Here is a 10,935-nt window from a genome sequence, read left to right on the forward strand (position 1 = left end):
GACAAGCACACATCCTATTCTGCTCCTCTAGTGGATTGGTAATTTGTTCTACCAGAATTGCTCAGACAACTGAGGGACCCCTTGAAACAACAGCTAAATCCACCATAGTTGTCCTCAAAAATGAGAACTGTGAACAGAAAAGTTCACATAACTTTGCTTTGTTTATCTTGAAGATAAACAGCTTTGTGTATATGTCAGCTTGGATGTTTTTCTGATTTTATATTTATTTCTGAAATTAAAAAAAGTGGTAACAGTTATTAAAGAGGATTAATTTGTACTGAAAGGTGGTTTTCTTTCTGTAAACTCTGCATTTTGCATATACCCACCTCATATTTCTCAGTGTTTTCAGTGAAATGGACTACATATCTGCATTGTCAAGATTTCCTGCATTTATCCAGCTTTTTTAATCAAAAATTGGAGAAAGTGGAGAAAAGAACATGTTGAATTACCTGATGTTATTTCTGCGTACCTTTGCAATTATCCTAGTGTTAGGGCCAGCAGTCAAGTAGAGTGATTTCATTGTGCTAAACGCCTTTTCTGTTCTTCTTTTAGGAACGAATGAAAAGACTTGATGAAATTGTTGAAGCTGCAAATATTGTAATCTCTCATATTGATCAGACAGCATTAGCAGTATATTTTGCCATGAAGACTGATCCCAGGCCTGATGCAACTACTATAAAAAAGTACCTACCCAGTAAATAATTTTCTTGCATCCTATTTCTGTAGTTATGTACTTTGTCTCTGCTTATAAGAAATGGAATGGCTATAAACTTTTTTAATAACTTGTGTCATTTTGGGGGGCAAAGGTAATGTCAAACTTGACTACAAAATTATTTTGTTCTCTTCTTATATCTCCAGAATGCAGGAACACTCAAACTTGCAAATTTTTACTTGGCAATGTTAAATAAAATAAACAAGTGCGCTTTCAGGATTTAGATGTGTCAGAAAAATGGGGAATTAAGTTTTTGTATCCAGCTTAATCTCTGATCAGAGGGACCATTAGAATATCGATGTAGAGGTGTTTGAGTGTTACCTGCGTAGTCTAAGTCACTGCTTGCAAAAGGTTTCATTTCTGAAAAATGTGAGGACCATTCTTGTGCTTCAAAGTATTTTTGAGACCTGTTGTTTTTCTTTAGTTTTAGATTGTTCCTCTGAATTACCAGCATATATCCTTAGGAAGACAGTGTTTTGAAGGCGACACCTTAGTTGGGAGAATAACCAGTAGATTTCGTGTTGTGTGGCATGGTGCTGTTGTAGTCCCAAATAGAGCAGCACATTTGAAGTTTAGGCCCTTAAAATGGGTGATGCATATTTTTTTATTATTTTAGATAAAATATTGCATTTCATTTGTAAAACTAGTCTGTTCTAGCTATCGTGAATATTTCTGTATAATTCTTGAATTGTTGATGTGAAAGCAAAGCTATGACATAATGAACTTCATTCTAAACATTTCTTGGTAAGTTGACCTGTTAGGTCATGTGGTTGAATCTAACGTCTGGAATTGAACACCAGATTGAATGGTGCTTTAAATGAGTGCAGTTCCTTTGAAGTCAGCAGAATTGTATCTGCTTATGGTTAGTGGTGGATTTGACTCTCTGTTTCTAATGCCAGGAATAATAAAGCTGTATTTCTGGATGCTAGCTTACTCAGTTTTAGAATCCTGAGTTGCCCTTGCCTTAAGACATCAAAGGCATTTCAGACTTAGAAGAATGATCAAACTTGTTTAATGCATAGTGTCTTTAGGTAACTTTTTAAAATTAGTTTAATTTATAGTAAATAGCCATGCTTGAAAAATAATCTTTGTGCTTATTTTCATTTTGTGTGTAACTGCTGTAAACTTTTTAGCTTAAACTAAAGTTTAAGTTTTAGCTTAAACTCAGTACAGCACTGTTTCTGTTCTTAATGAGGCATCTGCAAAAAGTTCTTAGTATTTTTCATGTTGGGTTTGTTTTTTTTTTTAGTGAAATGGAAAAACAGAAGACTACTTTAGTGGATGCACTTTGTCGAAAAGGAAGTGCACTGGCTGACCAACTTCTCCATCTGCAGGCCCAAGAAGGGGCTGCTTCCAGTGATGCAGAAAGCAAAGATGAGGATCATGAGAGCTGCTCGGAAGCTTTGACAGAGACATTCTGGGAAACAACAAAATGGACTGATCTTTTTGACAGCAAGGTAAGAGAGCAGAGCGGATTTTTTTTTTTTCTTTTGCATATAGGGTTTTTTGATAGATTCTCCTGGAATTATGCACTGCCTTTGTGTGCACAGCCTCATACATTCCTCCCTTCTACTTTTTCATGCTTTCCCCATATGTTGTGCTTCCTTAATAACCTTTTTCCACAGAGGTTCTGCCAAGCCTGTCAAATCCGTGGTAAGCCCATTTCTGTGCCTGTGAATGTAGAGGTTAAGGAAGGATATAGAATGCTACCAGGTTTTCTTGAAAACACAGCTTGCTTTATTGAATTGCTTCTTTCTGTACCTTTCAGGGAACGTTTTTGATTCTCTGCACTGTTCTAGCTGTACACACACAGAAGTGTGCAGCATCCCTACTCTGTCAGCCCTGCATTCTGTAGCCTCTTCTACACTATGGACAGAAGAAGTTTTGTGTTTTGCTGTCAGTAATGTCTGTAGAGGTAAAAGAAGAAACCCCTGGAAATAGTTACACATATATTTATTGGCACAGATTTCCCTTTCATTTCAAGGTTCCTAATCCTGACATTTAAGTTTTTGTCTGCTTCATTCAAGATGACTATTCCAGAAGGGGAAAAAAAATCAATTATAGGTGATGAGTTTCATAGCTTTTAATTTACAGAGTTTATGGCTTTGTATGTTTTAACTGTTGAGTTACTGAGTATTAATTAGTTGCTGTACTTAACTCTTGCATATGGCTGTGTTCTAGTGGAAGATAAAGTGACCAATGTATTTGTTCATAATTCAGTTAAATTGCCAAAGCACTTCAGATAATTACACAAGAAAAACTTTGAAATTAAAAGAAAAAATTCTTAATTGCCTTGATAGTAAATAATCTTCCCAGTAAGAACTTGTGCTTTAGCTGGAGGCTTGAAAAGGAGGGTTGATGGTGGTTACCCTCACTTCTTTTAATGTATATATTCTTGTACACCTACATCTTTTCAGCATACCTCTTCTAATCTTTAACTGATTAACTATACTGTGGTAGCTGATTTTGTCTGGCACATGATTTTCTTGTTGTCTGTTTGTAAATACAGTACCACATTCCAGTGTAGTGACCCCTGGTTTATTTCTGTCTCTTGGTTTTTAAAGCCGATGAGAATGATTTCAGTGGAAAAACTGCCAATATACACATTTTATTGGGAGTTTATCACTGTTACGGGTTTTTTTTCAATACAGATAGTGATTCCTGGCGCTCTTGAGCTGTGTGGACCTGGAATGACTAACTGATTTGGATTGCAGATTAGGGATTGAACCTGTCTGTGACTGCTTTGACCATGGATATGTCTAAGTGGATATTCAGATTTTGCTCTGAAAATTGATGCTTCTGTATGGTTACATTGATACTGAATGGTCAACAAAATTTCTTAGATTTATTTATGTAGCATTTCATATGGAAATAACTTCCATCTTGTTTATACAGTGTGTTTGTCTGCTTTTCCCTCTTGGTTTTACTAGTCAAACTGCAATCTAAACAGACCGTCATGAGCTATACACAGCCACTTGCTCGCTCTGTAGTGGGATGGGGAGAGAACTGGAAAAAGTGAGACAGCTTGTGGGTTAAGATAAAGACAGTTTAATAGGGAAAGCAAAACCTGTATGCACAAGCAAAGCAAACCAAGGAATTAATTCACTATTTCCTATTGGCAGGCAGGTGTTCAGCCATCTCCAGGAAAGCCGGGCTCCATCACACAGAAGTTACTTGGGTAGACAAGCACCATCACTCTGAATGTCTCCCCTTCCTTCTTTCCCATTTATTTTATTGCTGAGCATGACATCATATGGTATAAGAGATTCCTTTGGTCAGTTGGGGCCAGCTGTCCTGGCTCTGTCCCCTCCCAACTTGTGCCCCCCACCCCCCCCAGCCTGCTTGCTGGTGGGGTGAGAGGCAGAAAAGGCCTTGGACTCTGTGGAAGCGCTGCTCAGCAATAATGAAAACACCTCTGCATTATCAACACAGTTTCAGCACAAATCCAAAACATAGCCTACAGGAGCTGTTGTAAAGAAAATTGTCTTAGCTAGAACCAGTACATTGAGGATGCTTCTCACCCAGAAATGTTCTAGATTGCTCTGAGTGTTTTAAATGGGTGGCTTCTGAAAGTGGAAAAAATGAGCGTGTCATGCTACATGCTAATGACCCCTGGGGTACATCTTTGTCCTGTGCTTTTCTGTGGGCTTTCTGTCCAGTACCCACACGTGCCTCACTTACTCAGCCTTGCCTGGCCTGCATACAGTTGATCTTCTGTGTTCTTTTCTTGCTGGACAAATTGCCCTATATCAATACAATTATGATCATTAGTGTAAGTAGTATAGCAAGGGCCACAAAAATGATTAAGGGACTGGAGCATTTGTCATATGAAGAGAGGCTGAGACTATTCAACCCAGAGAAGAGAGAATTTAAGGAGTTTTTGTCTGTCTGTATAGATAGGTGATGGGGGGAGTAAATAAAATGGAGCTAGGCTTTTCCCAGTGACAGGACAAGAGGCAGTGGGCCCAGACTAAAACACAAGGACTTCTTAAGAAAAAATTGGGGGTTTTTTTTCTGTGTGGTTTTTTGGTTTTGTGGCAGTGGTAGTGTTTGGGGTTTTTTTATTGTGAGGGTGACCAAACTCCAGTGGGTTGCCTGGAGCAATGGTGAAGTCTCAATCCTTGGAGGTAGTCAAAACTTAATTGAATGTGATCCAGGGCAACCTGCTATAGGTGGCCCCACTTTGAGTGGGGAAGGATGGTGGTGGTGGGGGTGTTGAACTAATGATCTCAGAGCTCCCTTTTGCCTTCAAGCATTTGCGATTCAGTGACTGCTTGGCAAGTAATTTATGTTGCTCACTAGCTTCTGTGGTGGTTTTCTTCATGCTTTCTGTAGTCTAGGAAGATGTATGTTTGTCGGTAATGTAGTGTTTTGCTAGCTATCAATTTAATGTCTCTAAAGATCACATGATGAATTTATCCTCTCATCTCTCCTGTGGTAATGTTCAGTAATTCTCATTCCAGAAGGGCATACAGATAAGGTTAAAAAAAAAAAAACAAACTTTGAAGGGAAAGAGACACGTGCTGCTACGTAAACCTTTTGTATGATTATTGGAACTGAGACATGTAATTGTTCACTTTCATACTCTGAGGTTTTCTTTTTCTGTTTTTCTGGAAGCTCTTTGAAAGGGGTGAGGAGTAAGAGTAATGTCACTCAGACCTTGATGAGACTTGAGTATTTTACTTTTGAAAGGAGATAGTAGAATAATGATTTTCCCTGATAACAGATTTAGAGAAGAGGATGAGGGCTAGGGCAGAGGGAGTTGGTTGTTTGTTTTTCCTTGATTGCTTCCTAAAAGTTTCATGCTGGCTGCTGTTCATATTCTTTCATTTGCTTTACTAACAGGTGTCATGTCCATCCGGTAGTTTTCCCAGGAAGTGCCTGTAGTTAGCAATTACATTGTTCAGACCGCTGTTTCAGTTGTTAGCATTAAAGATTCCAGGTAATGATGGCATACCCTCTTAGTCATTCAAAATCATAAACATATGATGATCCAATTATGCTTTATTTAGCTTTTTTAAGGGTTGCTTTTAATACTAAGGCTACATAATTATCATATGGCCAGGCACAAAAAAAGTATAAGAGAAAAAGTTAGTTATATTCCTACTGTCTTTGTTCTAAACTGAGAATGGCTGTACATGTGTGTCATGGGCTGTAACTTTTCTTCAAAAATTAACTTAATACTTCACAGTTCCTTCATTCCACCCAACTCTGCCAAATGGCACCTCATGTTAAACTGTCCACTCAGTAGTCATTCATTTTGATTCACAATGGATGACAAGTTCTGTAAGTGGGATTGTTCTTCAAGTTCTCTCAGCTTCCTGTTTAAATAAATGTAAACATCTTCTGCCCTAGAGATGGGCTAATAGAATGTACCTGCAGTGGCCGTTGGTGGTCTTCTTTGCAGTAGCTTCTGTCTATTTGGAAGAAACAGTTGTATAAATCTCCACCTTGGTGTTGCATGCAGTATGCTGTTGTACTTTCTGGAATATTTTGTTTAAAAAACCAATTGAATAGCTTAATGCAATTAATTTTATTTTATGGACTGTAAGAGGAAAATCTGGAGTCTTGCCTGTTTAAGGGGAGCCATACTTTTCATGTAGCTCACTTCCCTTGAGGTGGGGAGTTTAGGAACAATGTTGAGGACTTGATTTTGTGAAGTAGTGTTTAAGGCTTCAAAAGAGATTCTGTCTAAGAACAAATTAGTTTTGCTAGGGTAAGGGCAAAAGCATTGATAATGCTCTTCAGTCCAGCTGACTTGTGCTTGGTAAAATTCACCTAGGTAGAAAACAAGAAATTACAGCTTTAATAGCCTTTCTGTGATGCTGCTCTGGACTTAGGCCACACTGATGAAATGGAAGTGTTGTGACTTGGCTCTGTCACCTAACCTTGCATGACTCACTTGCCTTTTGAGAAGAGGTTTGGAAGGAGGAAGGGTAGTGATGTAGGATCAGGGATAGATCTTGTGTGAATGTCCTTCAAATGAGAGTCCTCAAGAAGCAGCCAGCTTATTCTAAAGGACTACACTGGAAATGAAAATGTGGAGCTCTTCATGCATGTGAACATGGCTTTGTGCTGTGGGCACTTGAAAGCTGGAACAACTGGGTGAGAGAGAATGGAAATAAACTGCACTAATTGTTCAAGTATATATGTGGCTTTAGATAGAAACATTGTTCTAGGTGATTTTACATCTAAGCTTCCTGTAAGCCAAAGTTCATCCAGATGTCAGTGAAAAGGCTAAGTAAATTTTTTGAAAACAAAGACAGATGTGGTTTTTCTACATTGTTTTTAAAGATTAATCGGGAATGTTATCGCGTTTCTGCACATTTCTGCTCACCTTCCAGTAAACCAAGTACTATCACTTGTTCCACCTCTGCAGGTACAGCACCTGTGTTGCCCCAGGGCATTCGTTACTTCCTTTGAATTGTCTGTTTTCCACTGAAATATCATGCTTGTCCCCACATTGTAGCAAGTATGTAGGGAAGCTGGTGCTGACTTTTGATAGTAGAATAAACTCTGAAAGTTTATTTTAAATGAAATATGAAAACAAATATTTATGTTCCCTGTGTACCCACAAGTGTTTTAAAGAAATGTCAGCTGAGACACCTCTATGCAGCACGTATTTGTTTATCCCAAAACATTTGTGGTAGTGCTTCAGGGTTTTTGGTAATGAAATATGAGCTGTGCAATTTTTCTTTTGCCTAGAACATAACCTTAAAATATGTAGGTCAAAATCCCCGGTTTTAAACAACTGCTACAGGAGAGTAATAGGATGTTGCTGGTTTGTTACTAGGAATGACCCATCTGTAGAATTTCATGCCCTTCGACCTTTAAATTAGCTGTTGGGGAAGAGCAAAATTGCACATTTAAAAATAAGTTTGAAAACAAATAAAAGGCCCAGACCTTTCCATCTTGTCTCTTAAACATCTTTAGCCTGGATTGTTTTTCATATTGCTGTCTGCACTGTCAGATGCAGCTGTCTCTTCCAGCTGATTGTATTCAGTCACTGCCAAAAACTTGTTGCTGGATACTTGATTCCCTTAACTCCCCTCCCTCTCTTGAAAAAATGGTGAGTCAATTTTTTTTGCATGAGTATTGCTTTTATTTGTAATAGCCCAGTCGATAGAGCAGAGGCATGTCAACATAGCTAAGAAACCTTAGTTTATTACTATAGACATATATATGAACTTGAAAAAACATGTCTGTTGGTAATTATAAACGTTACAACTTCAGGATTCTTTGAAGTAGTTGGAGTGTGTTATCTATAGATTATATCATTTCACCTAGTATTTCAATTATCTGTAAATGTAGATATATTTTAAACAACTGTGTAAATAATGAAGTAACTGATTAGAGAGGTCTGTTTTCATAAGTAACAGTATTAGGATACTAGAAAAACTTTTTATTAGGTAGTTTAGTGTTGCCGGGTTCAAAAAGTTCTTTTCTTAAAGAATGTTTAGCCCTGCAAATGTCTTGGGATAGATTGTTCCAGCATTTTACTGTCCTAAATATGCATCTTTATGTAGGCAATGGCAAGTTAGGTAGCTAATTAGGAAATGGACATCCGAACACTTTTATGGGTCTGGCTTTTACTTTTCTTATTGCCCTTTGTTTTTCGCTCTTTGAATTTCTGGGCCGTATCGCTTGTTCTGTAAAAGCTAGCCTAAATTATTGACATTATGAAATAGTATGGAATCCTCTCAGATTTGTGCCTATTCTTTCATGTAGCAACTGCTTTTAAATACTACAAATGGATTTATTTGCTGTTGTTATACATTCACATAGCAACTGTTTTCTGTTATATCTTAATAGCACTCCAGTTTACATTTTGTTTACACATATCAAGGAATCATAATCTTCACTTATGTGATCTTGTAAAGCTTGCTGTATTTTAATTGTAAGGCTTAATTTGACCAATATGTGTAGAAGTTATAAAGTATCATTTCCTATCTAACGTTTTTGTTTATAAACCTATTCTGATTTTAAAGCATCTCATGCATTATTCTTAATTTCTGAAGTGTAAATGAACTTCTTATGGTTTCAGTAAACTTGTATACAGTTTATTGGGTTTTTTTTCCAAGCACTAAGACAGAAATTATTGTCTTTTATCAAGAGCTCTTGGAGCATTGATTTCAACCTTTTGGTCCAGCAGAGAACTTCTTTCTCATATAGAAATACCCAAACTTTTATTTGGCCAGAGCAAGGGTGTTTCGTAAAATGCTTTGTTTTCTTGCCGCAAAAACTCTAGGAAGCCCTGTTACGAAAGAAATGCTGTCAAGTGGCTTTCCTCCTGCCTTTATCAGTGATGTTCAATAACCATTCAAAACTTGCAGGGTCAGGTAAGAGCTTTCTTAATAGAGCAGTGACATTATTTCTGGTTAGCCTCCAATATGTTATTTGCTGAGAGCTCCAATGCATTTTTCATTTGAGATTTATTTTGTTTTGGTTTTGTTTTGTGGTTTCTATCATCTTTTACAGAAGGGATTTTTTTTTTTTAAGTTTAACAAACTAAATCTGCTAATGGATCCGCTGAGCAGTTATTCAGAAGTGTTTGCTAATGTCTTCTGCTTCAGGAGAATATCCAAAATAATTGGATTGAGAATGCAGCATGCAAAGTATTTTTCCAATAGCAATATTTGGAAAATCTACATGTGAATGGTGCTGTATGCTCATTGTTGCATATATGTATGTGTCTTAATATACCACAGGTTAAGTGAATACTTCAACTCCACAAAATAAGTATCTGAAGACAGAAGAATGAGCAACTGTGCTCGACATACACTTTAGAGCTTCAAAATTACTTACCTTTCCTTGCTTGATAATTAAGCTTGTTACTTCGTTTTTTTAGCTCAGTCTTTCAAGTATTGATCCTGCAAAGATTTGTGCATGTGTTTAGCTGCCTGAACACTTCCATTGAATGTTAAAATTAGGCAGGTTCTTCAGTCCTTGCAGGATTCAGATTTTGGATTCTTTAATATTTATATTCTTAAGAAATATTTTAAAATTTTTTTGCTGTAATGCAAAATATTTCTGAGCATCCTTGAAGTGGTTTTGTTAGCTTCTTTTAGTGGGGTAATTTAAGTGAGGGAAAATGTGACTTTTGTTGGAGGAGTCAGAGGAAAGGAAAAATAGTTAAATGTGTGAGGGAAATGAATAGCAAACTCTTTAATACGAGATTTCATAAACTTCACCAACAACAGAAACACCACCATATTCACCAACTTTGCTGATACGTCACTCTTCAGGAAAGAAAGTTAAAGCTATTTACTATGAGTGTTCCAAAGGGAATATATGAAACATCTCCTATTTCACTAATTCTTAGTGCCTGTGACTGGTGAAATGGTACGAACTGTGAATAGCCTGAACTGTCAGGTGTTAAGAACCTGATTTATTTTGCATTAGCTTTTCAGTAATCATTTGTGCGTGTTAGTTACAGCATTGACAAGTATTGTAAGCTGTTTCTTTAGATTTAGTGTTATCAGGAGGAAGCTTTTTCTATAATCTCTTCTTAGTAAATTACCAATAGTGAGAGGCTTACCCAAACCTTGAGTCTTGTCTTCATGCTTACCTGTCTTCATTGCTTGTTTATAATTATGTGCATTTCTCTCTGTGTGTGTGCATATATATATCATTTGCTATGTATGTTCATACTTGTTCCTGCAATAAGTTTGTGACTTCCTAGGAATCAAAACTCTCAATTGGGTCTTTGTTTCTGTGGGTCAAAGATATACCTGCCTGGTTCTTGATTTTTGTTTTTTAAAATAAAATTTTGGTCTTAATACCATACAGTTGCCTCTAGAAAATGAAAATCCAAAGAAGCTAGAAATGTGATGAATAAAAAAATTAGAATAGTGACTTCTGTGTTACGTAAGATGTTCTGAAGTCAAATATATTTGTGAAGTCAGAAATAGTCTCTAGGAAGTTCATGTTTGTAACTACTACTGTGAATCATCTGTTCTACTGCGAAGAAAAATGCAAGCTATCTTGTGTAAATGTTTTACTTAGTTTAAATCACTTCTGCTACCTGATCAGAATCTGCTATTACTTGTTAAGCCTTGTAAAACTAAAATATCTAATTTGGTTTTGTTTTCACATTGTAGGTTTTGACTTTTGCCTATAAGCATGCATTGGTAAATAAAATGTATGGGAGAGGTCTCAAGTTTGCCACAAAACTTGCAGAAGAGAAGCCAACGAAGGACAACTTGAAAAACTGCATCCAGGTA

The 10,935-nt window shown here is 36.9% G+C and overlaps 1 protein-coding gene across 3 annotated transcripts in view; it reads left to right on the forward strand.

The window, feature by feature from the left end:
- Positions 1-10,935, forward strand: part of TPP2 (tripeptidyl peptidase 2) — a 54,654-nt gene that overhangs the window by 42,214 nt on the left and 1,505 nt on the right. For 2 of the 3 annotated variants that reach the window (XM_037376118.1, XM_037376119.1), the window contains 3 exons: positions 553-683; positions 1,962-2,169; positions 10,813-10,932. In XM_037376118.1, the coding sequence (XP_037232015.1) occupies positions 553-683; positions 1,962-2,169; positions 10,813-10,932 (459 nt within the window). Of the gene's footprint in view, positions 1-552; positions 695-1,961; positions 2,170-10,812; positions 10,933-10,935 lie in introns of all 3 variants that reach the window. The other variant, XR_005102417.1, reaches the window with a different exon arrangement.

The sequence above is a fragment of the Falco rusticolus genome, chromosome 2 (genome assembly GCF_015220075.1).
Source record: "Falco rusticolus isolate bFalRus1 chromosome 2, bFalRus1.pri, whole genome shotgun sequence".
Lineage (NCBI taxonomy): Eukaryota > Metazoa > Chordata > Aves > Falconiformes > Falconidae > Falco > Falco rusticolus.